Raw genomic sequence first — 27,509 nt, forward strand, 5'->3', positions numbered from 1 at the left:
GTGTGTGTATGTGAACTTTGGAGACGTGGAGACATAGAGTCTGTCAGGGATTGGATGACTGAACTGTCTAATTGATTGACAGCTCAGAGAGCTGAGGAAGTGGCACCTGCCAAAATGCCATTCAGAAAGTATACGGGATGTGTGTGCATGTGTGTGTGATCTCTAAAGTGACAGAGGCCTGGCGCCATATGGGTAAAAAATTCAAATAAGCCACAGAACAAGGTGGCAGGACAAGGAATGAATTTAAAAAAAGATATGCACGCACACACGCACGCGCACACACACACACACACACACACACACACACACACACCAACACAACACACACACACACACACGAGAGACATTGTACACTTATAACTCTTAACACTTTGAAAATGGCTCCTGTGAAAGCTCTGTTTAATAATGTCTGACGAAAGTGAAGGGGGGGGGGGTAGTGGGTGGGAGAGAATAAAGATGAGATAATTGCAGTCAGAAAAGCCACTTGAGAACAGCAACAAATAACAAACAGTTAGAATAAAAGCTCATTAAGTTATAGTCATTTATTTCAAGATAAAATTGTCACTTACCAACTTTGGATGTGTTACAGTTACTTAACTCAATCTCAAATCTGAAAATGTATTGGTAGTACTTTTTTGTCCAGCAGTGCACACACACACACACACACACACACACACACACACACCAAAACACACACACACACACACACACACACACACACACACACACCACACAACACAGTCTCAGTGTTTGCTCTTACAATGACTGTTATAGTGCAAATCTGTTTTTGAAATTTTGAGTAGCATAATTTTAAGGAAAATTGATTCCTAATAAAAGCCAAATTTGCTTTTTCAAGATTATTTTTGTCTTGAATGCGTATGCATGAAGCATAGCATAAGTTCTGGCAGGTCACAAAGTCAAGCTCGGTTATTATCTCATCTCATGTTCCTAAGCCAGCCCATCAGCTGATGGCTCAGCCTATTCCCTCTTTAGATTGGATTTCCAAGTAGCGCGCTCTATTTAAACTGCTTTTCCCAGCCTACCTTGCTGCATCTCTGCTAGCGCTTGCAACCCATCTCCACCCCAGCTCCTCCTTTTAAATTCATGTTGTCTGACTTAAACAATGCGTTTCTCTGTCATTGATGCTGCTCTGTTCTGTACCCAATGGGGATCCTGCCCCGCTGTTCTCGCTGCTTAAGGCTTTCCATATATGCACATGGAAGGGCAAGGAGGTGTATTTTCCACGTATGCATGTGGAAGTGCGGGGAGTGCGCTTATACAAATTGCAGATGAATTAATCTATTTTGACAAAGTGGCTACATTTTTTTGTGGGTGTGCTAAACATTAAAATAACTTGTGTTCATTAGCAAATAGTGGTGCCTGAAATTGATTCAGTGTTATGTTTAGGTGCTTTCTCTCACAATAATGTATTAATGAACAGAAGCCAAGTATTGATATTTTAGTAAAATTTGAAGGCTATTAATGGAAGACCACATAATGGTCTTCAATCAAATAAAAAAATGATCTGAAGCCCTGAAACGCCTTGAACTTCATCTGGCAATTGATTCATGTCTTTGTACTGAATTGTATAATACGTGCGTTTATTACTGCTTGTTACTGTTACAAATTAATGCATTTCAGTTTTTAAGCTCTGATCCACTTTATTAGCCTACACACTAAGATTTCTATATCACACATTCTGGGTATATAGCATTGCAGAGATCAAATGGGATACTCTCTCATATTATACAGTAACTTAGAACATGTAATACTTTTAATTTCATAAATTGCCAAAAAAATTATATTGACATTTTTTTTAGAGACTGTGTAGTACATGTTTTAGAAGTTCTTGATTGACTCAGATTCCAACCATATTAGCCCTGCTCTGTTTCCTCACAGCGAGACAGACTTTAATTTGGTTCCTGGCCAGACCCTTTCTGTGTCCCAGATACATGGATCTGCTGAGATTGCTATCACCTACGCTAAAGGACAGTTCACATAATCAAAGCAGAACGGTTTAAATAAATCCAGTCCTACATAATAATCTTGCTCACATTGAATTTTCTCACCACATAGTTAGGGGAGCTTCTCAGTCAGTCTGTCTGTCTGTCTGTCTCTCTATCTTTGGGCAGCTCCTGGGGCTTTTAGTCCAAACTCATTAGACAGGGTGAGACCTCTTTAAATAATACATCTCCACTTACACTCCCTCTCTTCCTTCCTTTCAAACCCCCTCACACTTTCCTCTTTCTCCTCCTCTTTCCTTTTCTCTGTAACTACTTCTCACTCTCTTTCCTCTCTTATTCTACTTTCCTCCCACCTGTGTGTCTGATTCACTCAATATTTTTCTCTCACTATTTCTCTCTGGCTCTCTATACCTTTTTGTCTCTCTCTCACACACACTAACACACACACCACACACACACACACACACACACACACACACACACACACACACACACACACACACACACACACACACACACACACACCTCCCATCTTAAACCGCTCTTTTATTGGTTTCCATGGTAACTAAGAGCTGGTGCAAGAAAGAAGGAATTCTCCATGACTGTTGATAAGGGTGTGTGTGTGTGTGTGTGTGTGTGTGTGTGTGTGTGTCTGTGTGTGTGTTTGCGTGCGTGCGAAAGAGAGAGAGGCTGAAAGACAGAGAAGTGAAATGAGATGGAGACGTAGCTATTATTGAGTGCCGCCTAGAGGCAGTATTCACACAAACAAACACACTAACACACATGCACATCAAATACAGTACACCACTTGTGTTTATACATGCAAACACAATTGAATGTATAATCTTTTAATACACAATATGTTAGAATATCAGTTGAAGAGGAATTCCAATCTAAATTATTTTATTTGAGATTGTAGCCTATGTGTCTGCTTGGGTTTGAATTCTCTCACCTCCAAATGTAACGTAATGGGCAAGACTCTGGTGTATATTACGTACGTCAGCTGTTGCATCTGGTATAAATGGCAGAATCCTTGTAGCCACTCACACTGCTGGTTGCGTTAGCATTGGCAAGCCTGATAAGTGCCGGCAAAAAACAACAACGTGCATAAACAAAATGTATTTCTCTGCAGTGGCAATAAACAAAATACATGGGCTTGCTGCACTATTTTTAATTTAACAAGATATTTAGAGCTGACAAACAATAATGTTGGCTGAGTCTCTCATATTGCAACACATGTACCAATACTGTCACTCTCTCAAAGGGACATTATTTGTCAAACAGACTGACCTTTCTGCAAGGCACTCTGCCCTACTAAGGACTATCTTCTGTTAAAGCAACTCTCTCTTCTTCATGCATGTGCATTAAGGGGAAGATTGGGTAGGATGATATAACTGCTAATCTCCTGCACTCTATAATCTTCACATGTTCAAGTTGCAAAGGGCCATGTGTGGGAAATTATTCACTTTTAAAAAGAAAGTGCAACATTATGCAGGTATATTAAAAAAAGGTTGCAATGGGCAGGGACACATTTTAATTAGCCTACAATTTATTCCATTGAAACTTAAAGATGTGAACTGAATGACTTCCAAAAAAAAAATATTCTGAGAAATGAAGAGAAAGCAGAAAATAGACACACTATCTGAAAATTCAATAACACTAAAAGATGGCACTCTGAGTAATGGCCCTGTGGTCATTCAATTTTAAACTCAAACTGATGCTCACTGAGTTACCTATGTACTTTGGCGATTATACTTTCTTTTGACAATTACAAATGTGAATGTGGCTGCAGTGGCTGGGATTCTAAGGAGCATCAGCCGTATCAATAAAGAGATAGCTCAATCTGAAAGAACAACACAAATTAAATGCCAAAAAAACACACATACTAATTAATTTCTTTTTAATATTTACTAAAACTTTACAGTGTACAGGAAATGTAGAAAGTGACACATTTTTGTACTTCAGCACATTGAATTTAAAGTAAAATAGTGACTATAAATTGCTGGTCTTTTGCTTATATTTTAAGGTTCCTAAATATAAGAATCCTAAATCTAGTTCCCCAACTTTAGGATCAAAATGTATTGAACAAGTTTAAAGAGTCTTAAATGAAATCATCATGTGCATTTTTTCGTTCAATACATGAACCTGTAGGAAAAAGGAAGCTTTCCTCTCAGGGAAACTCCCTTGGATAAATACTGGTTAAAATAAATAAATAAATAAGTGAGTGACTCAAGTCAAAGCCCTCAGATATAAACATACATTTGATATCTTCCCTAGTGATGCTCTGCCAGGCCTGTACAGCAGCCAGCTTCACTTACGGCTTGTATATCAAACTTAGTCGGGTTGTTTACTGTTTGGTCATAAAAACTCATTGGTGGTCCTGTCTGTAAGTTACAGTAGGATAACTGTTTGGATGCAATGTCCTAAAATTTGAGGACTGTATAAAAGGATTTTGTGTCTCTGGTGCTTCCACATGCATACAAACCTGGAAAAAAACCCATCCATGCTGTTTTGAGTGAAATACAGGGTTCTGAGTGTATCCTCCGAGAGCTGGTCAAAATCGACAGGGCCGTATACGTCATCAGCTGAAACATTTGAATATTTGCTTGCTTATGCTGCTAGCGTGGCACGCCCTGATATAACCTCTAAATACAATTATGAACCTGAAAATGGGCATAATATGGTCCAGTTTACAGGATACAAAGCTAAAACAATACAAACATTTGAATATACTGATACTTATGAATATATTGCAGCTACTGTAGGACTTAGATAACAATATAGCAAGCAAAGCTTTTGACAACAGTGCCCAAACAGTTTCATCCTCGTTGTTTCAATCATTTAGAGACATTATGTTGAAATGAAACATTCACATTTTAATTGTGTGCCTCTTCTCAATTTTTTTTCTTGCTGCTGGGAGCATTGCCCATTGCACTCAAAGCTGGCAAGCGTATTACTACTCCAATCTGTTATCCTTGTTATTTTTTTTTAAATCCAACTGGCTAGATTTGGCTCAAAAGTTGTTAAGTTTAGCAGAAAAATGATGTCCCCAAATGGCTCCAAGGCTTTGTTGTATAATTTCAAAGTATAGTGCTTTCGATCTGTGTGCATGTGTATTTGTGTGCTCAAATAGTGTCCAACCAAAGATCTAGCTATAAATCCAAATATGCTGCAGTTGTAACCTTGTAATTTATAATGTGAAATTACAGCAATGGAAAATAATTTTAAAAATCGTGATGCCTTTCATTGACGTGACAACACACACATTTATTTACCTGTAACCACACAGTATATAGCAATATTTGGTAACTATATGTCACATTATAAATATAGAAAAAGTGTAAAACACAGAGGTATGTTTTTATTTTTTTTACCTGAGATGGCTGCTCTGCTGCACCCTCTTTATAGTAGTTCCTTCCTCTTTACACAAACCCAGCAGGATAACATTTTTAGTGAATGAATTTAGGTAGTGCTGAGTCAGTGCACAGTGTGGGATCTCCTGTATCAGTGTACTGTAATTTCAAAAAGCCTATTAATCCCTACTACCATTGCATGACCCATAAGAAGCAGACCTTCCATCTTCAGGACGCTCAAGAGAGTTACAAACCTTGTGTGTGAACAGCATGTGGGCGTGTGCAAATTTATACTGCAGGTTAGGCCAGCAGAGGTCAATTAAATTAGTGTGTGTGTGTGTGTGTGTGTGTGTGTGTGTGGAAAACAGCAACAACAAGCACATCTGTCAATGCCATCCCCCCAACACACACACCCATGGTGCATTCTTATCGCTTCTTTTCTCACCTCTTCTGGCCTCCTCACTTCTTGTCTTGTTTTGGTTGGTAGTGTGAGTACCTCTGTGGCCCAGTCCTAATGTCCACCCACGGTATCGGCTGTGATCCCTAACAGACTTTAATTATCATCACCTCTGTACTCAGTGGAAATGTGAGAGCATGAGGGTACCGAGGTTAAAATGCTGTATGAGAAATGGGACAGCACTGTGACTTAATATGTTGCCTGGGTCATGGGCCTATAAAAATAAATAAAAATAACTAGAAACAGTCACTGGTGGTATGGTCATGTTCATATTTTTCCAGCTTCTTCAGTGTTTTTTCTTTTCTTTTTTTTGATGTTTTTGGACATCCTCTGACATTCCTTGAGGGTAATTCCCTAAAGCAGTTCAGTGGAAACTGTGCATAAAGGGCTCAAAAAGTCCACCGGAGAGCCCTGAAGCACTTTCCAATTTTAGAGTGGGACAGGCCTGAGCCCTTGCGGACTCATTAGGACCACATGTCAAACCCAATGAGACTGTGCGTGTGGACATTAAGAAGGGCCTATATTATTGGCTAAGACTTGCTCAGTAAAACCGATTTACATGCCTGGAATGACAAATACAGCAAAACTTGGTTTAGTTTCTACTCCTTTGCTTAACAGTTGTTTTACTTCCACCCACTCAGCCTCCTCTTCCCCACTTCTATCCCTTCATACTTTCCTAAAGCATCAGAGTAATCACCCTCTTTCATTTCAGTCCACCTGAACCCGCACATTGTATCGATTGATACTTTTTTGGATTGATTCTTGTTGTGCTGTTGCATTCAAACTTCAGGTCTAGAGGTCTTGTCTTGATCTACCCACAATCCTCCAATGGTGCAGCTCTAGGCTCAGGTGTCAGCCTTATCAAAAGCCTTCACACACACGTGCTTTGATCACTCACACCCTCTGACATACACACAAATAAATGCATTGAAAATGCCATGCAAGTCACTGTCTTTCTCTCACACATCCATGGGCTTTGATCATCCCCACACATAAACAAGAACACACATGTGCACAACACTTTTGTAGTCTTATGTCTCCCTGTCTATGTCTCATTTTCCTTATCCTTTCTCACACACACACATCAATGCTTTGAGGTAGTAGTGAGAGTACAGGAAAATATTTAAACTAAATAATTTAAACTTTAAAGTTGAGTTGCAGTTCTAATTGGAGCTTTTTCAAAAGCATAAACAGAACTGTTATATTGACTTTTCAGAGTAACCACAAACTGTTGAGCAAACACTACATGTACACAATAAATGTTAATTTAGTTTCATCGTGAAACACAGTGAGAATAAAATGCGTTTGGAACCTCAGAGCAAAATTGTTTTTCCATATATAATGCTGTATGGAGAATTGTTGTTTTAGAACCTCTATTTGCTAGGTTTATAGACCTCAAGTATCTTATCACAAAACTGATTTGCAAAATTGTAAAAGCAATTAATAATATTTATACGCACAAGCCAATGCAGATATAGTGATAGAAATAGTAAAACATTGTAATTTAAAATGTGTGTGTCTGTGTGTGTGTGTGTGTGTGTGTGTGTGTGTGTCTGTCTGTGTTTGGGCGGGCGGACCTGTCTGTCGATGTTAAAGAAAGGATGGTCAATGTGTAAGATATCTATTAGCGTTCTGCCACCCGGCCCTTAAGCAAGATTATCAAGGCAGGCCCCCCTACTACAGCGCAATGTCCACAAGTAGGCTAACATGAATAGGACAGGATAGGATAGAGACACAGCATATGAGATGAAATGACGCCTACGTGCGATGTATTTAGACAACCAAGAAGATGTAATCATGTCGTGCTACTGGCTAGCTAGATACTAGCTAGCGTGCTATGCGCTAGCTAGTTAGCTAGGTTTACCTTATTGTTTGTTGGATTTGCAAGAATTTGCAAATAAAACTCAATATCTTGCAAAACACAGTCAAGATCTCAAAAAAGTGATTGTTCCAGTATATATTTTTTTCTCCATGTCAAAGTCAAGATCTCGCAAATAAAACTCAAGATCTCGCAAAACAAAGTCAAGATTTTGCAAAAGCGTTTGTCCCCAGGACATGTTTTTTTGTAATTTCTTTTTTGTTGTTGTAATTTTTCCTTGATTTTCCCTCCATTACACCTCGGGGGCTCCGTACTAATAGTCCCTCTTGATAAGGCAATCAGAGAAGAAAATGAGCAGGTGGCCTCAAGGCTGCAAAACAACATAGTGGCAGAAGTTTGACAAGGATGAGGACAAGGTGCTGGAAGCAACAGCCAAAGGGGATGTGAAAATGAGGCTATGATGACTATCGTAATAAGCGTGGCTGCTGAGAAGTTTGGTCTTGAGGTGGGAAGGGGAGACAAGCAACCCTACACTAAGAACCAGAGGCAGGATCGGACTGGAATAATAATTCAAACAGCAGTCCAGGCCAATATGCACACTTTCACAACAACCCATGTACAACGTTTTTTCTGTTTACGCTTGTGATGGCCATTCTCATGCGTAATTAAATCTCATAAGTTGTTGCAGCAGTTTGGGTTAATACCATTAGATTCATTACAATGAAAAATTCACTACAATGAAATGGCTACTATTATCACACATGAATACAATTGGGTTCTATAAAACCAAAAGAGTCTCAGAGTTCCAGACATACCTGCTTTTTGAAATTCCAAGACTGTTTAGAGACCCCAAGGATGCAGAAATATTCAAAAACATTATTTCAGAATAGTCGAAAATAACACATCTATAATGGGCACTGGACCTAGGACAGTGCAAGGGTGTGATAAGACCACCAGAGCCCACGGAGGGAGTCAATCAGGATGTGGTAAGAAAAGCAAGGTCAGTTCATCACCAGGACAAAGCAGAGCATCCTACAAGGTCACTGCCTTAAGCTGCTACATTGGCTTTGGAGGATCATTAAGGTCATTAGGAGAAGAGGAAGAAGAGTAGGACTCCAAGAAAACCAGCAAGTTTAGAATCATCTCATAAGTAACTGGCTGACTTATCCATTAGGAATGGAAAAAATCAACACTTCAGTGTAGAAAGGTGGCATCCCTGGGATAGCAGACTGTTTACAGCACAGAGTTGTTGCCACACAGTTTCTCAGAAAAGCTAAAGAGAATATGGATGATCTGGTGGTTCTCTGGATAAAGGAATATGATGAACATGCTGGAACATGCTGCAGACTTAACAGTGACCACTGAGTTGGTGCCTGGAGGCAGATAGATCCTGAAGAGATGGGCCAGGATGTCATTCACGCAATTAAACTCAAGGTCCTTGGTCTTAAAGAAAGGCAGAGTAGTGTATACGTTACAGTTTTCTATCCCTACTTTCTCTGAGATGTCTGTGAATAGCCTGGCGAGGCATCACCCCCTATGGAAACACCTATGAACTCAGGCTTCTCAGAGCTGGTAAGCAAGGATAGCCAGCCAAACGACAGCAAATACAGCAGAGTTTGACAGTCGTTAGAAGCACAATAACGTTCATGTCTTTGAGCACAGAATGTGTCTGAAAATGCTGTGGCCTCTCTCTTTGGAAAACGTGTAAAACACGTAAACAGTACCTAAAACATAGCTTACAGTCCCTGACAAAAGTCTTGTCGCTTGTGTACAAATTGACCTGAAGTGCCGTTGAAATATATTTCTAATCAAGATTTTTCTCACATGAACTTCACCTGTGACTAATAATGGATCAATTAGGTCTCAGGTGTGTATAAAAACAACCCCACTACACTAGACCGTTTGTTGGCTCGAAAATCCAAGGCCAGACCATTTTCCACTGCAGCAGAGCTCCACCAGACCTGGTCCCATGAAGTCTCTGTGTCAACCAGAACGGTTTGTCGGATTCTGTCTCGAAATGGCCTCCATGGTCGAATCAGTGCCCAGAAGCCAGCACTAAACAAAAGACAATTGAAAAACCGTGTGGCATTTGCCAAGGCCCACAGCCTGCTAGAAGGATGGACGCTGGAGAAGTGGAAGAAAGTGGATTTTTCAGATGAATCTTCTGTTGAATTACACCACAGTTGCCGCAAATATTGCAGGAGACCTACTGGAGCCCGCATGGATCCAAGATTTACCCAGAAAACAGTGAAGTTTGGTGGCGGAAAAATCATGGTCTGGGGTTACATCCAGTATGGGGGTGTGCGAGAGATCTGCAGGGTGGAAGGCAACATCAATAGTCTCAAATACCAAGAAATCTTAGCTACCTCTTATATTCCCAACCATAAAAGAGGCCAAATTCTGCAGCAGGATGGTGCTCCATCGCATACTTCCATCTCCACTTCAAAGTTCCTCAAGGCGAAGAAGATCAAGATGCTCCAGGATTGGTCGGCCCAGTCACCAGACATGAACATCATTGAGCATATGTGGGGTAGGATGAAAGAGGAAGCATGGAAGACTAAACCAAAGAATATTGATTAACTCTGGGAGGCATGCAAGACTGCTTTCCTAGTTATTCCTGATGACTTCATCAATACATTGTATGAATTCTTGCCAAACCGCATGGATGCAGTCCTTCAAGCTCATGGAAGTCATACAAGATATTAAATTTGAATCTCACAGCACCACTATTTAATTTGCTGACATATTTTAGTATTTGTAGTAAATTTGTTAAATTTATGTATAGGCGTCAAAACTTTTGTCTTGCCAAAATTTGACCTTTCTGTCTTCTTTAAATAATAAATCTTTTTTTAGTGAAACTAATTTATTTCAGTGCATTGAACATCATTTGGGAGGGTTTTAGCTTTTCATATGAGCTATTTCTTACACCAGTTGATTAATTAAAAGTCAGGATAATAGCAGGTGTTTCTACAAAATAGATAAGCGACAAGACTTTTGTCAGGGACTGTATAAATTATCTTGTGTTTTATTTAAGAAACTGTAATTTAAAAAAAAAGATGAAATTCCCTTTCTGTCTTTCCATAGCTCCATGCGGAGGACAGTATGGTGGATCTGAAGGAGTAGTTTTGTCTCCAAACTATCCTCTAAACTACACTACAAGACAGACTTGCTCCTACTACATCACTGTGTCCACACAGTTTGGTAAGTACATCAATGACACACTATACATTCTTACAATTGATTTTTTATTAAATCACCTACAGAAGAGCTAATTTATATCCATCTTTCTTTGTTGTGTTCTTGCCTTTTTATCTTCTTCAGTGGTGTTTGGTCAGTTTGCTGTTTTCCAGACAGCAATGAATGACTCAGTGGAGCTGTTTGATGGAGCCAATGAGAATGCTCGATTGCTCAGCTCCTTGGCTGGGTCACATTCAGGTGAGTCTCCTATTGGCTACAGGTGTCAAACAAAACTGAAGGAATGCTATTGGGTCACAATATTGTCATTTGATTTTTGACAATTTTCTTCTTTTTTTTTTACTTATTGGGAGTTAGCATTAAATTAGATTTTTGAAAAGCTGCTATTCAGTTTTTCTTTTGTTGGGCTCCTGGGCACATATTTGTAGGAGAGAAATAATGAAATCTCTTGTAAGGAAGCAGCTCTTGGGGGCTGTAGAACACAGCACCAGTGGTCCTTATCACGATTTATTTGACAGTGATGTATTTGGTGAAAATCCAGTATGGGTTATCGTTACAAGAAGAAATCAGCAGTGGAAAGCGCCTCACTGAGGCCACAAATTCCTCCCTGGGTTTCCTTACCCTCCAAGTTTGAGTCATCCCAGCTTGGCAACATTTTGAGTCACTACACAGTAACACACTCAGCATGATCAAGATTCAGAGATGAGGCTAAATCTACATAGATGACATAGTAGAAGAATGAACTATGAAGAAATATTGATAGCATGCTGTAGTTGTTGGAAAAATGTGCTCTCATTGCCTCAAAGCTACGTGCTTTTCTGTTGTGTGTCATGACCAGGGGGCATGCTGCAGGGGAATCCCACTGGAATTGACATGTAGTTTCTTTTTGTAGAAACCAGGGCCTTTAAAATATTTTCTTTGTCTTTTTTATTTAGTCGTGTGTTTGTAAAATTTTGAGAAAAATTAAAGCTCTTTAATAAAGGATTGGAAAACAGAGAAAACACAAACATATCTAAATGGATATGACAGAGCATGTCTTGTATGTCATGTATTTATGTTTTATACTGTGGTTTACTTTTTTGCTTTTTTATGCCCTTTTTCCTTCGTTCGAGTGGATTAGCGAGCTTATTTCAACACACTATTAACTAGGGGGATGTGACAGTTTTGGTTTGGCTAAATGTAGCTGCACATTATGCAATTTATTTATTTCCAACTACTAGCCATTCAAGTTAGTTCAAAGGAAAGAGGCCTGTTTATGTAATGTAGAATGGGTGGCTTATTCCATAAAGTTAATTTGGGTTTGAAATTCCCCTTTTGGCAGCAAAGAACAAAACACACCAGGCTTTATAAAATAATGTTAGCCGCATCATTACCCTATCACACATGCATGCATGCACGCACATACACGCAGACAAACAGCTTTGTAGCACATTGTTGCAGCTAACTGACTGATTATCCTGACACACAAACCACGCATACCAAACTTACACATACACACACATCCCGATGCAGCTAATGATGGTTCTAAATGTCAGCCACACCAGACCATGTTTTTCTCATTTATCACTGTTACTTTGTTTGCTTGTGTACGTGTGTGCATATAAATCTCTGTGTGTATGAGCCTGTGAGTTGGTGTGTGCTATTCTTGCATTCTTATTCTTGTGAGGACCACATTTTAACACAATGTGAAAATGAGGGAGAAACCCCTGCATGAATGTAAAGCAGTACAATTAAATCTGTGTCTGTTGAACAGAAAGGCTGTGTATGTGTCTGAGGTTACATTTGTATGGAACGGAATGTTTATGTTCTGTGTGTCCATTGTCTGCAATTTTGTAAAAGGAAAACAAAAACTTGTGTGTGTGCTGTGTGCTTTTAGGAAAGATAAGAATGCTGTTTTTATCATTAACATACATTTTGAAACCATCTTTGTATTTGTGTGTGTGTGTGTGTGTGTGTGTGTGTGTGTGTGTGTGTGTGCATGCATGTAATTGTTTGTTCAAGGAGAGACATTGCCATTGGCAACTTCCAATCAGATCATGCTGCGGTTCAATGCTAAGAGTGGCCAGTCAGCTAGAGGTTTTCACTTCGTCTACCAAGGTAACTCTCATTCTGTTTGTCTCTATATCTCTCTTTCTCTCACATACATACACTTACACACACTAAGTTGCATTGAATTTAAGTTCAACATGAAAGTATCTCTACTGATAGCTGCATTTCTGTCTTTTTCTGTTCTCCTTTTTTCAATATTTAATTACCATCACCATTTTAGCTGTGCCTCGCACAAGTGACAGTCAGTGCAGTTCAGTGCCAGAGCCTCGGTATGGCAGGAGAATTGGTTCAGAGTTCTCAGCTGGCTCTGTGGTTCGGTTCGAATGCAGTCCAGGGTATCTACTGAAAGGATCCAGTGCTATCTGGTGCCAGGCCGTGCCAGGTGCTCTTGCACAGTGGAATGCAACAACACCAAGCTGTATAGGTAAGGCTAACCAAGCCTGAAATGTATCTTTAATGTACCCAACATATAGAGTACGCAATCAGTCCTTTATGGGAATCATCCAGTGAGAGTTGGAAATTTGACATTTATTCTAACAAACTAAATGTATGCCTGTGTGAAATCTCTCTCTGCTGAGAGCAGGCCTTTTGCAAACAGCTTCAACTGTCACCTTAGTTTATACCATGAATAATATGTATCATATTCTCTGGCTCCCTGTAGTGGTAAATTTGAACACAATAATGTTTGGGGTAAGCAGAGCAATATTCCAACAACCTGTCTTATCTGTTAACTATTTAGTTATTAAACAATGCCAAGAAATTCCTAATTAATGTCTCCATTGTAGTTCCCTGCAGTGGCAATTTGACTGAACGTCGCGGTACAATACTGTCTCCTGGCTATCCTGAACCCTACCCAAACAGTCTTAACTGTCTGTGGAGGATCCATGTCAGTGAAGGGGCTGGGATACAGGTACATATGTATACACTTATAAATTATTATTTAACTATGGAAGAAACACATAAACTTGGAGGTTGTTATTTTTGTTAATTTTATCGTTTGCTATTTAGATCCAAGTGATGACATTTGCTACTGAGCACAACTGGGACTCTCTGGAGATCTACGATGGAGGAGACATGACAGCTCCCAAATTAGGGTCATTTTCTGGTATGACAATTAGCTCATACACACACACACACACACACACAGACACCCTGCACATAAACACTGCAGAGATCGTTGATGAATGAGATATTACAGCTTCTAAACCACACACACACACACACACACACACACACACATACAATGAATTAGAAATGGCAGGTCTTAAACTATAAACACACAGACACACAGACACACACACACACACACACACACACACACACACACACATACAGCATACACTGGAGATCTATGATGGATGAGTTGTAATACCAAAATATATATAGATATAGATGTAGAGATATAGCTTTAAAAATAATAAATGGTATTGTAAAAAAAGATACAGTATAGAATTTGTCTGATTAACAGGCAGTCAGTGCAAGGAACAGAAGAAAGGGAAGGGAAGAGTTTCACCACAAAGTTGAGTGAAGGATTGAAGTAAAAGAGAGAGAGGAAGAAGACAGGGAGGGATAAAGAATGATCTAACCTTTCACAATTTCCCAGCGGAGTTCCCCTGTGACCTGCCCCAAGCACATACCTGTCACACACCTATCACACATGCCACTCATAGGGCAACACACACAGGCGCACACACACAAATGACTGTGCCCTTCTCAAGAAAGTACACCTGGGAGCTGCCCACTATAACCACAATGATTTGATGTTGGCCACAGAGCAGCTTCACTGGGGCAGATGAGAGTTGCTTCTTATAAGGACACCAAAATGCTAGCTGTCCATGGAGGGTGAGGGGTCGCTCCCCTTCCCTACACATAATTTCCCAGCTGGTCTTGGGGTTTAAATAAGACTCATGGTCAAGAATGCTTGCTGACAAAGCAACCTTGTTTGTTTTGAACATACTTTTTTCTTGTATACCCAGTGTTGTGTTACATGAACTTTGATGCTGTTTTTTTTTTTTTTTTTAATTTGCTGTCATATGTTTATCTCTGTCTGTCTTTTACAGGAACCACTGCTCCCGCCCTCCTCAACTCAACGTCCAATCAACTCCTTCTGCACTTTCAGAGTGACATCAGTGTTGTGGCTGCAGGTTTTCACCTAGAATACAAAAGTAAGTCAAAGCTTTTAAGACAGGTAGATAGATAGATAGATAGATAGATAGATAGATAGATAGATAGATAGATAGATAGATAGATAGAATTAAAGATTGATTGGTGTAAAAAAACAATTCCACATTTCACACTAGAAACCACAAATGCACACAAACCTGCAGACCTACACATACACTTGAGCACAGACACAGACACACACACACACACACACACACACACACACACACACACACACACACACACACACACACACACACACACACACACACAGAGACACACACACACACACACATTGGTGCAGCCAAAACCTCAACATCAAATAACAAGAGTCAGTGACCTGAACTGGTTGTGCCCGAAAGCAAACACACATACTAACGCCCAAATTGGACCACACACACAGAACACACACCTAAAGAAAGTAAAGGGAAAACAGACACATACATACAGTACACATACACAAGGGCTTTTGTCCAAAAAGATACACATACGAAAACACAACGTGTAGACAGACAAAGAAATGGACATTGATATTAACATCATGCATTTACACACATACTCACCTGTCAGGGCATGGCTGTGCTTTTCAGTACTCGGTTGTTGTTTTAGCTTAGAATCACTTCCAGATCAATGAACATGTCCCCTTTTGTGAGTATGTGTTAGAGCAATAGTGTGTGTTTGCACGCACATTCCTTTGTGTGTATTTGTGTGTGTACATGTGTGTAGGTGAGTGCACATGTTTGTGGTCGGTGGCCTGTTTTTCTTTTTCTTGGCTTTATGTGTCAGCATGCCATCCTTAGTAATGAGAACCCTGGAAGAATAATGACTTTCAGGGACAGTCCATCATGTCTGTTTCTTTGCAGTTATTCTCATATTTTTTGTGTGGCTTGTGTTACTGGATGTGAAGATGTGACACTTACTGTAATTTCAACTTCCTATACAGTATCTTATATAATCCTTTAATGAAAATGGCACTCGATGTAGGTCAAGCCACTCTTATATATTCATGTTTTAGCATTTATTTTGCTCAGCAACGCATTTAGTATTAAGTTGAGAGCTGTGCAGGTGGTAGTCTTTTCGGGCTATGTGGGATTTCTTTCTCTATCATGTACCCCTAGTTTCCATGGTGAGAGGATTTCGGTTGGAACTATACTGGCAAGAAGTTGGGATTAGATGTCTGGTCCTCGGTCATGGGTCCTCTCAATGCTTTGTAACCAAGACCTAACTTGAGACCTGAGTCAGGCGGAGTTGAAATTAAATTCAGTCTAATTAGATTGTGTAGGTCTTGGGTCTGTGTGCCACTATAATAATACCTGAGTGGAACTGAGCATACTTGGCATGTCTGACCACAAGGTGAATCATAGTCATAACCGGACAAAAATGGAGACTTTGAAATGCAGAAAAAAAATGTGTGGCTATATTTTTTATGGCTGCTTGTTTATTTGTGGGGCCTTATACTGCTGCCACCGTTGGTGTTCTCTTGCTATTTTTGGTAGGTTTGAATCAGATCTGGCTGTACTTTTTCAGATTGGGTCCCTTTTTTTTGGACATGATGTTTGGGATAGGTCTTTCTTGGTGTTTCCACCTTAGTTTAATAATGTTAGTCTACGAGCAGGCTGTTTACTATTGTAACTGTACCTGTTTACTGCATGTCCATATACAGCATGCTGAGAAAGGAAGTTTTTCCACAATGACCTTCAAAAATATAAATCAAACATGAGAGCTTTTGAAGCACTCAAATTGTAGTTTTGCTTATCTCACAATGAGTGCCCACACTTTAATCTGTAGCAGAACTAGTTTTGAGTTTGCCTGAGAGGTTCTTTACAGGAGGTCTCATCACAAAGCAGTCTTTTAACTTTTTTCATTAAACACAGAAATTAATTAACTTGTTAAATATGTGATAAGATAACACCTACATTACTAGTTGCCCTCAGATGCATGTTTTTGCTGATTCTCTCTGGGAACACGCTAGTAAAAAAACCTGGAATAGTCTTACTATGTCTGGAACTGTTTCTGACACAGTGTGTGTTGTACTATGTTTGTTTCCCACTATGTTTCCTGTAGAAACAGGAAAAACAAGACCAACCATGTATCTATTGTGCTGTTAAAAGTTCTCAATGTCAGTTATGCAAGATTGTGGTATCTTATATAAGTATACAAAATCATCTTCTGGGGACATGTGAATGATTGTGCTGATGATGTTCTCATAGTTTTAAGCTGAATAAAGGGCCTTTCCTCTAAAGGGCAGAGCGAGACATCTCCCTTGTCTGTCTTTAAATAAATCGAAATAGAAGTATAGTAAATCTAGTCAGTTAACTTGAGACTTAAGTGCTGACACTGTCTAGTTGTAGTCTAGTGGCCCTGGTGATGGTGGGGGGGTTAGTGTTGTCAGCATTTTACAGAGAATCATTGCCCTGTCATAACCAGGGAAAAGAGGGAGCAGTTTGCTAGCACAGACAGAGAGCAAGAGAGAGACAGTCAGCCAAATGGAATACTTTCATTGATCAGTTGGCCTGACAGCCTGCTGATGCTCTGCCTAAAACAGACTGTGTGTGCATGCATGTGTATCTCCAAGTTACAGTCTCTTGCAGCTTTTTCACTTACGATCCATCTGAAAGTCCCACTCATCCCTCGCAGCAAGCACACACTCATGTTACTGTCAGTCATGCACACACACACACAAATGTGAAAGGGGGACCTCTAGCTCACCCAGTAAGAGCGTGTGCCCCATGTACTTTGCAGCGGTCCAGGTTCGAGTCTGACCTGCGCCCCTTTGCAGCGTGTCATTCCCCATCTCTCTCCCACCTTTCCTGTCTATCCACTGTCACTAATATAGGTAAAAAATAATCTTTAACCTCTTAAGTAACTCTTGAAAATACAGGTCTAAACGTCATACCCAAATTAAAAGTGGTACAGCTCCCATATACTTTGTCCCTGATATAATTGGAAAGCTAACACTCTCGATTTTCTGTTACAATTGTCAGTGTGATTCTAGGCCTTACTGACACAGAGTTACAGAGGTTAGAATTGAGTTTTTTTATTTCTGGCCAAGTCAAATCTCTGTAAACTTATTTGAATACACTGCTGTTGACACATCTGGTGACACACAGACAACCCAATACCATAGCCACATGTCTCAGCTTACCACAGAAAAAAGTCCAGAAGCCAAAAGACTCAAAAATGGACTTTATATGAATTTATTTTTACAGATAGATCTGTGTATTTTTCTTATTTCCTTTAGAAATGTTCAAAGAAAAAAGCGAAAAAAGTGCAAAATAGAAAACTTCTCAAATACAAAAACACACCTACATAAATCACACACATATTTGAAATAACTATATATAGAAATATATAGAAATAAGTAAATATGATTTGTTCAGGATGTGAAATGCAATACATAAGGCCCCATTTTTGCTTTGACACAGCTACAGCCATCACAGGGTCAAAATTTCATTGTCAAGTATGGTGTCTATGGATTCGTCTTCTCATTGTTGTTTTAACTGGTCCTATAGCAAATGTCAATCTCCTGCACGTGGGTCTAACATTGCGTCAGCAATTTGATTGGCTTTCACCAGGGCTCTCTCAGGCTCCCATAGCAGGATTGGTTAATATGAGGGCTCATTCGAATGCTTAGATTTCAGAGAATTTAGTGGTAAAAATCAGTGTAGCAGCAGCGATGGAGAAGCAAGACGTGATTAAAGTCCAGAAATGAAAAACAGTTTAGCTTTTTCCGTTAAATCTCAGCCAGAAACTACAAGATTGTGAGGCGAACAGCTCGTTTTGAATAAAATGGCTTGGATATTCTATTTCCTTGGATTGTTGGCGAGGTATGAAAAAAAGTTGTTGGTGATCTTTCACCGCTGTGAATAAAGGCACAAGGGAAAAAGGTATGACTGCACACTCGACTCTAGACACTAGCGGCGCAGTACATTTCTGTATGTCAGTTATTTAACTGTTATAAATCATCTTATGATTTCATGTGTGGGCTTAATCAAAACGGTGTGCTGCATGAGCCTGTTATTTGAAGATTTAATGCTTTAAATATGTAAAAACGTGTATGAGTAGAGTAAACAGCAACTCCACAGCGACCGAAGTGTGCCGTCCACGGCACGATGACTGTAAAAAAACAAATGTCATACACTGGGTCTGGCCCACCTGGATTTGTGTGTGTGTGTGTGTGTGTGTGTGTGTGTGTGTGTGTGTGTGTGTGTGTGTGTGTGTGTGTGTTGAGCTCAGTGGGATCACATCGTTTGGCTGGTAGGACGGTAGATGATGAACCAACAAGAACAGACACACAAACAATCACACACACTCACACAGACATTCAGACCTCTCTTTCTCCTTCGTTCACTCTCTATCCCATCTATCCCCTGTGTTGCCATGGTAACCGCTCTAGGGCAGTCTCCTGTGGAAGTTTTCAAGTAGACACAAACACACACACACATGAACACAGATACACTCTTACTGATACTATTTGATGAAGGGCTGGCTGCTGTCAAACTTATTAAGAATGTGTTTAACCTTTATTGGGTTGGGAATACACAACCAAAGTCATTATGTTGCCTTATATTTTAAGCACATTTCAGAGGAGGCTGTCACTACGAACGACGTACAAGCTTTTTTTTTTTTTTATTGTACTTGTCAATTCAGAATTAAGCTCTTGTGTATAGGAAGAAAATAACATTAAGAACATTACTAAATTAATCTGCCACATTAGTTCTTCATCAAAGTAATCTAAATATTGTAATTTTCTCCTTTGTGTTGAACATTTATAATTTACTCAGATACACTATTACCCTGTGGGATGCAAACAAGTGCTTGGTACAAAAATGAGGTAAACTGATGTATTCCTTTCGATAGAAAGGTCACATGCGAACAGTGCCCAGAAACAATTAAAGGGGTCTATAGCTCTTTCGAGGGCCATGCCCATTCTTGGAAACATTGAGTTTCTCCCATCAGTGACGGACTTAGCATACAGACGGTGGGCGGAAAATGGGCTGGTTATTATAAATCAGTTGTTTGAGAACAATACATTGTGATCATTCTCACAACTTCAAGAAAAGTTTAACTTGCCCTCAAAGGACTTGTACAGATATCTACAAATACGACACTACATCACAAATCACACGGATGGGGCTAGTCTTAAAAAAGATCCAAATAGTGTTGAACGGTATTTTATACATATTTCTAAGTGGTTTCAACAAAGCACCAAGTTTCACATATCTATCACAGTCTTATGAGAGACACATCAGACAATACCTTTCACATTAAAAGTGAATGGGAATTGGAACTCAATACAATTATAGATGATGATACATGGGAAGATATATGTGAGGCGAGTCATAACGGGATTGAAAGTCCAATGTGGAAAGAATTTGATTGGAAGTTGAAGATGAGATTTTTTAGGACCCCTCTTAAGGTTTCCATGTTTAAAAACAATACCCCCAACACTTGCTGGAGAAATTGTGGTAGGGTGGGAGACCATACCCACATATTCTGGGACTGTCCAGTGATACAGACATACTGGAAAGACATTAAAGAGGAAGTGGACAAAATCTTCAAGATGGATTGCCCCTTGGACCCTTTGTTTTTCTTATTAGAGATAATGCCTGAAGACTTGCTCTCTAAGGACCAAAGCTACATGCTACATATCTTGTTAATGGCCGCAAGAAAATTGATTACTATTAATTGGATGAAGCCTGGCCCCCCTAAAGTAGCTCAGTGGCAACAAAAAATTAAACAGGTCCACACAATGGAAGATATGACTGCTATTTTACAGCTGAAGGTGCCTGTGTTTGTTAAAAGATGGACTCCTGTCATTCTAGGCCTTGATCTAAAATAATTTAAACATAATGATGTGTAATGGTGTATTTATCCTATATCTATGTAGTCAATATGGTTGTTGAACGAAGCTCAACACAGGGTGACCCTTTTGTTGTTGTTTTTTTATTTTTACTTTTATTTTTTATTTTCGTTAATTAGAAAAGGAAAAAAAGATTTTAAAGTTTAATTGTACTCTAATGTGTTTCTAAAATTGCCTGTAATGTTCAGTTTGGGCAATGAAGTTAAAAAGAAAAAAAGAAAAAAAAGAAAGGTCACATGCAAGTGACAGGAAAAGCAATGATAAACTACTGAAGCAACGGCAAGGTAGAGAACAAAAGAGGAAACTTGTTTTGCTGTCAGTGAAATGTGTTTTTTGTCTGTAAATGGCTCAAGTCATTTGTCTAGAAACCAAGGCTAAGCAATGTTTACATAGGGAACTAATGACCTAGTTAATTATGTTTATGTTCTTTTTTTGTAGCTGTTGGTCTTACCACTTGTCCAGAACCAATGATCCCAGCCAATGGCATCAAAGCAGGAGACAGATATATGGTCAATGAGGTGGTGGCATTCACCTGTGAACCTGGGTACACATTACAGGTACAGGAGCACAGACACAAACTGATCAATAAATAAACTATAAATACATACATTTATATTTTATATGTAGATAACTACTGGTTTTCACATATTGGGGCTGGTATTACCTCAAAAGAAAATTTGATTTTAAATGTTGTTTATTAGAAGCAGACTAAATATTGTGAGGCAAAATTTGCTTACATTTACAAACGTGCAGTCAAGAACAATTAGAGAGCAAGCAATAAGATGCAATTTCCACATTGGTTCCATATGGACTTTGGTTAAATACTCTCCAAAATTGTTGATATGTTCTAAGATTAAGTAAAATCCTTACAGTATCTTTTTTTCTGGAACCTAACCGACTGTATATATTATTATCACTTTTACACTTTCAGGGCCACTCTCACATTTCATGCATGCCTGGGACTGTGCGTCGATGGAACTACCCACCTCCTCTTTGCATAGGTAACACACACAAACACACACACAAACACACACTCTGCTCTGCTGGCTTAATTGGGTTATACATGGTCGATACAATGGGGGATAAATATGTCCTGCAGGTGTGAGGTTCACATTAAACTTTAAGGCCTGCACAGCAAAGGGACAGAAGCATTCCAGTAGATTAGAGACATGAGTGTACCTCCGCCACATATGAGAGTTCTTCGGAAAGCTACTTTTTGATGAATTTGTACTTATTTTCCATTTTGAGGGTAATTAAACATCTGTTAATTGAAGTCAATTGATTACATGTCAGTGTGTGGAATTCCTTAGTTGCAAATCATAGAAGAGCCTACTATGAAATAGCAATCTGTTTCTTATAAGACCAAAGTCAGTCAGTACATTGATGTAGTTTGGCAGTTGAATATTTTGTCAAATGACACTGCATCCACTCACAGTAACATTGTACATTCAACAAAATAAATAAATAGTAATGCCATAATGAGAAAGTGTAGCTTCTATTGACTGTATTGGCATATTTAATGTTATAACCTTAACATTAGATTTGTGGTAGTAAGTGACTTCTTACAGTTTAAGTTCTGCTGGAGACAAACATAATTGTGTACTTTATGCTGAGAGCCAAAGCGTCCTTCTGCAATATCGTTAAGGGACCTTATTTACATTGATGTTTGCATTTGGTGAAAACTTGTATTAGTTCTGGGATGTCATTTCCAGTAATTTAACCTTGACATGTCAGGACTAACTAAACTCAGCCCTGCCACAGCCCCTTTCAGTATGTGTCAAATCCAGCATTTCCCATTTCAGTCGGAGACACTTGCGTCAACCAAATCATGTCAATAGAAGGGTGCGCCGTAATAGGGTGCCATCAGATTTAAAATATGTCTGTCACCATTGGTTCTCAAGTCATTACAGAAATTCAGCACACATGGTTTGAGCCCCATAAATACAGATACCTATACAGACAGCTTTATTTATCCTCAAAAGGGCAATTCAGTTACACTCCATTGAGACACATACACTAACATACTGCCAGTCACCAATGACAGAGGGAACAAATGTTTTTGTATTAGCAGAGACCAATCACATCAAGTCCAGAACCCTTAAAATTATTCCTTTTAATCTTCAAAATATTGTGATATTTGAAACATTTTAAATAAAACCTACACTCATTGGCAACTTAATTAGGTACACTTGTACAATCTATTGCAATTCAAGGTGTCCTGCCATTAAGTCTATTTATATGATGCCTATAATGTTATTTCTTTTTTCTACATTTTACATTTTACGTTTTAGCATTGCGGTCAAAATTACTGGTGGTGTTGTACTGGACTGCGTTATATTCAAAGGTATTTCTAATATTCTGCCATTATCGTGGATGTAAATAGGGAGAACAAAAAATGAATCAGTACAACACCACCTTTAACTTTAAGTTAAAAAAAATTGAATTCACACATATCCGGCAAAGTCACCAAAAATTGAACATTATGAACTTCGAAAAAGGTACTTTTTGGCAGAGCTGTTTTATTTAATTGCATTCAATTTTTTAGGTATACCTTAGCTATCACTGAGTGTAAATATTGATACTACAAATCCCACTGTCCCGCTGGTTGCTTTTGTGGTGTAACATTCTTTCTGTTGAAGCAAAGAGGATAAAGTGATGATCTAACCGTAGACCGCTCATGCGTTGCCTGTATTAACAATGTGTTTGCTGTGCCTGCGTTGTCAGCTCGTTGCGGCGGGATCTTGTCTGAGATGAGTGGTGTCATCCTCAGTCCAGGTTTCCCTGGCAACTACCCTGGCAACCTGGACTGCACCTGGCAAATCACCCTGCCAACTGGTTATGGTAAGTATTATGGGATAGAAGAGCTTTCCTAAAGAAAACGTGTCACTTTCAGTACATCTGTTGGGGTAGTTGGGAAACACAGCCCATCTTATTAAAGCCAAAACTGCAGCAGGAACACATGGTTTATTGAAAAGCTTTACCACATGTTTAATTGGAGGCTGACACATGGTGTGTTGTGTTTAAAGACCACAGTAACTGATGGTTTGAATATTGAATATTGTTTTGTGTGCGGGGCATTATTGTCCACGTGTGTAATTATAGCTAGTTTTTATTTGATATGATTTATAACTTTTTATTTTCAGTAATGATACAGTAGTAGTAGGTCTGATATTAATGGTTCTGCCAAAACTCAGCTCATTTAAATCATGGCTTAAAACAGTATTGTTTACAGCAGCTTTCCAATAAATCAGTTACACAACTTATGTTTAATGAGTTAATTTATTTACTTGCTCTTTGTTTTAATCCTTTTTTAAATGCAATTTAATGTTTTCTTAAAATCGTATGCTTAATGTATTTCTATGCCCCCATAAAGCCCTTTGAATTGCCTTGTGTCTGGTGTTCTATAAATAAACTTGCCTTGCTTAATATACTCCAATGACAAGATGACAAGAAGGTGTTATTGTCATTGTTTCAGACAACAAAATTGCAGTTGTGCCTTTGGTGCAAGTAATCAAAATATAAAAATAACAAGCACAAAATAAAAAGACAGCATGAAGATAAAAATAGAAAATGTGTAGAATGACTTGTGTACTTGGTCTCTGTGCATAGTATTTATGTTGTATGCACACTATGAAAGTAATGTGAAATCTCCGATCCAAAAAATGTAAACCACCTACAGTATATGGCATGCAAGTAAAGATTCTGTTGGGCATAAAAATCTATTTGTAATTGTCATACTATATATTGTTATTATACATTGTATATTGTCTATTATAATCACTGTTTGTATTCTAGGAGCCCATATTCAGTTCCAAAACTTCTCTTCTGAAGACAACCATGACTTTCTAGAGGTCAGGGCTGGACCACAGCACAGTTCTGCTCTTATTGGACAGTTTACTGGCTCGCAGATCCCACTTCCTTTGCTGAGCACTACCCACCTGACGATCATCCACTTCTACAGTGACCACTCAGAAAACAGGCCAGGGTTCAAACTGACATATCAGGGTGAGTTCACTTGTGATTTTTGACTTTTAACATTTGTTTTTAAGGCAATGACAGCAGACATAAAATGATACAAACCCTGAGCTATTACAGCAGGAACTTACAGTTGAATGCAGCCCCCCAAGCAACGCTGAGAGAACAGACCTGTATTCAAATTGAATCAACTGTTTAGTTTCTCCAGATTTAGGAACACAAGATGGTTGCTTGAATGATTTAGAAAACATAAATTGTATGCTCAAATGTTCTAAATAAATTAACATCCAAACCTAGTTGCCAAATTACAAAGCTTTCCTAACTCCAAGAAATGAAGGGTAAAATGAAAAAGTATTGCTCTGAGATTTTGAGCTTTGATCCCTGGATGAGTCATGCTAAAGACTTAAAAAACCTTATGGCTCTCCTCTCATCATTAAAGAGATGGATTGTTAGTAAGCCCCTGTGAGAGACTGGCATCTTGTCCAGCAGGCTTTACTTGTAGCCCTAAGTGCTTCACTTCAAAGACACAACAGATACACTGTGGGCCTCTACACCAGCATAAGTAGAACAAGGCTTACTAACTTCCACATAAGCTAACGCACATTCACATGCACGTAATAATCCTTTTTCATTTTTCCTCCCAATTTGCAATGACCAAGTCTTCTTAGACTGCAGCTCGTGTCAGTGCTTACTCCCACTGTTGTCACATAGAGCTTGTGGACATGTTTCCTCACAGGAAGTTGATGTTTTTGTTTCAAATAGCAGCAAATATTTTTGTCAAGACACACGGTCATGATATTACCCTCAATTGTGTTGATTGAAGACAATTATTAGTGCTTCAGTCTGGGTGCATGCTTTCACCCCTGCACCACTCAATGATACAAGCTCGGTTCTGTACTCAAGGACTAGAAGGTATATGGTTCAATAGACTAAATTTGCCGTGTGCATATCTACAAAAACTCAGTGGGATAAGTGCCAACAAATCAATAAAGAAAGTACTCTCACACTGATGTTTTGACCCACACGTCGCTAATAAAATCTTAAGGGAGCATTACACCTTCTTGATTGTAGTTTCACAGCTGCAAGTACTGCTTCTATTACTTGTGAAACCATTCACTTACATTTTCCACATTCTCTCAAAGTCTTCCAGCCCATGGTATTTCTTTATCCTCTTATATCCCTTTCCGTTGATGCTGCTTTGACGTGGGACCTCAACATTTTTCACCACTTGTTTTTTTCTGTTCCTTTTGTATTTCCACAATTTACAGTTTTTTAGTCAATATTTGTGTACCCGTCAGTATGTAAAAGGCACATGTGTTTCTGTTGTCTGAAGCATCCTTTGTGGCAAATACCATCCAGACTTGGGATGATCAAGCCCGTACTCTGCAGCAACACAGGCTGTACACATCCTGCACCAGGATTGTGTTGTATGAATTTCCCTCCTACATCTACTAGACAGTCCGCATACACATGCCAAATGTTTTTAATGTAGGAGATTAGATATATTGGTGTTGCTGCATTTTCTACTGGTAGCATTTGTGAGTCTTTTTAAGCCCCTAAGTCCAATAGCTGTTGATGGATGTTTTACAAGTTACAACACAATGATATGCAATGGTCATTTTGGGACTTGGTAGGCAGGCTGTTGTGTAGGCAGGCTACTAGCGAGGTCATATTTATTCACACACCACAATTCACAACAAAATTAAATCAAACTAAAAATATTAATATCGTACTACACTACTAGGAATAATCATGCCATAATTCAGTTTACAAAAAAGAAACAGGAAACTGAGAAATCAAAGTTGAAATTTAAAGTTTTAAATGGGCAATGCAAAAAGCCAAATTTAAAATGCAAAGCTTAAATATAAATGCTCAAACGGAAATCTTAAATTTAAAGATGACATTGAAAATTGCAATGGAAATAAGAAAAGAGAAACACCAAATATGAAACTACATGTATTTGTTAATTTGAGTATGACTATATGCCTGCCTATCCTGTTCGCCAAAGAGCAGCCTGTTTTATTTAAATCCACCTAAACATTTTGTAAATATGAAATTAAACGTGAGCATTTTTACACTGGCACTCATTTGTCTTCTTGTCTTTCTTTAGCCTATCAACTTCAAAACTGTCAGGACCTCTTTCCCTTCCCCAATGGTGACATCATCAACAGTGACTACAGCGCTGGGCAATCAGTAACTTTTCAGTGCTACCCTGGCTATGTTTTGATCGGACATCCAGTACTAACATGCCTGCACGGGACCAACCGGAAGTGGAACCATCCATTTCCACGCTGTGAGGGTGAGAAAAAAACAATCACGTTATGATATTGATGTATTTTAATGGTTAAAAGTATGTACCATGATGCTGTACAACAAATGTACACTCCTCACATTAACTATATTATGTTGTGTTGTAACTGGTGTTGTTATAAATTCTAGCCCCATCCCCATCCCACAGGTACCAATGGTGATTTAAAATCTAGACATTTGAAAAATGTTGTTAGCCAAATTGAATTTCAGTAAATGTAATCTCATCTTCCATTAGTATCACAAGCCAACGTGTAAGCAGTTAGGTAGAAAGTAAATATTTCTGTGTCACTTGGATCATTTACTCTATTAATTAAGGGACACAATAATGAGCTTTTATTACTATCACTACTATACTACTGCT

General features: G+C 38.9%; 1 protein-coding gene across 1 annotated transcript in view; it reads left to right on the forward strand.

Annotated features, from left to right (window-relative positions):
* LOC116703903 (CUB and sushi domain-containing protein 1) overlaps positions 1 to 27,509 on the forward strand; it is a 199,153-nt gene that overhangs the window by 107,964 nt on the left and 63,680 nt on the right. Inside the window, exons 28-39 of the mRNA XM_032539380.1 lie at positions 10,678 to 10,794; positions 10,915 to 11,028; positions 12,790 to 12,885; positions 13,058 to 13,261; positions 13,623 to 13,747; positions 13,846 to 13,942; positions 14,898 to 15,002; positions 21,302 to 21,420; positions 21,795 to 21,864; positions 23,588 to 23,704; positions 24,659 to 24,868; positions 26,949 to 27,137. Coding sequence (XP_032395271.1) covers positions 10,678 to 10,794; positions 10,915 to 11,028; positions 12,790 to 12,885; positions 13,058 to 13,261; positions 13,623 to 13,747; positions 13,846 to 13,942; positions 14,898 to 15,002; positions 21,302 to 21,420; positions 21,795 to 21,864; positions 23,588 to 23,704; positions 24,659 to 24,868; positions 26,949 to 27,137 — 1,563 coding nt within the window. The remainder of the gene's footprint in view (positions 1 to 10,677; positions 10,795 to 10,914; positions 11,029 to 12,789; positions 12,886 to 13,057; positions 13,262 to 13,622; positions 13,748 to 13,845; positions 13,943 to 14,897; positions 15,003 to 21,301; positions 21,421 to 21,794; positions 21,865 to 23,587; positions 23,705 to 24,658; positions 24,869 to 26,948; positions 27,138 to 27,509) is intronic.

Source organism: Etheostoma spectabile, chromosome 1 (genome assembly GCF_008692095.1).
Source record: "Etheostoma spectabile isolate EspeVRDwgs_2016 chromosome 1, UIUC_Espe_1.0, whole genome shotgun sequence".
In the NCBI taxonomy this organism is placed as follows: Eukaryota; Metazoa; Chordata; class Actinopteri; order Perciformes; family Percidae; genus Etheostoma; species Etheostoma spectabile.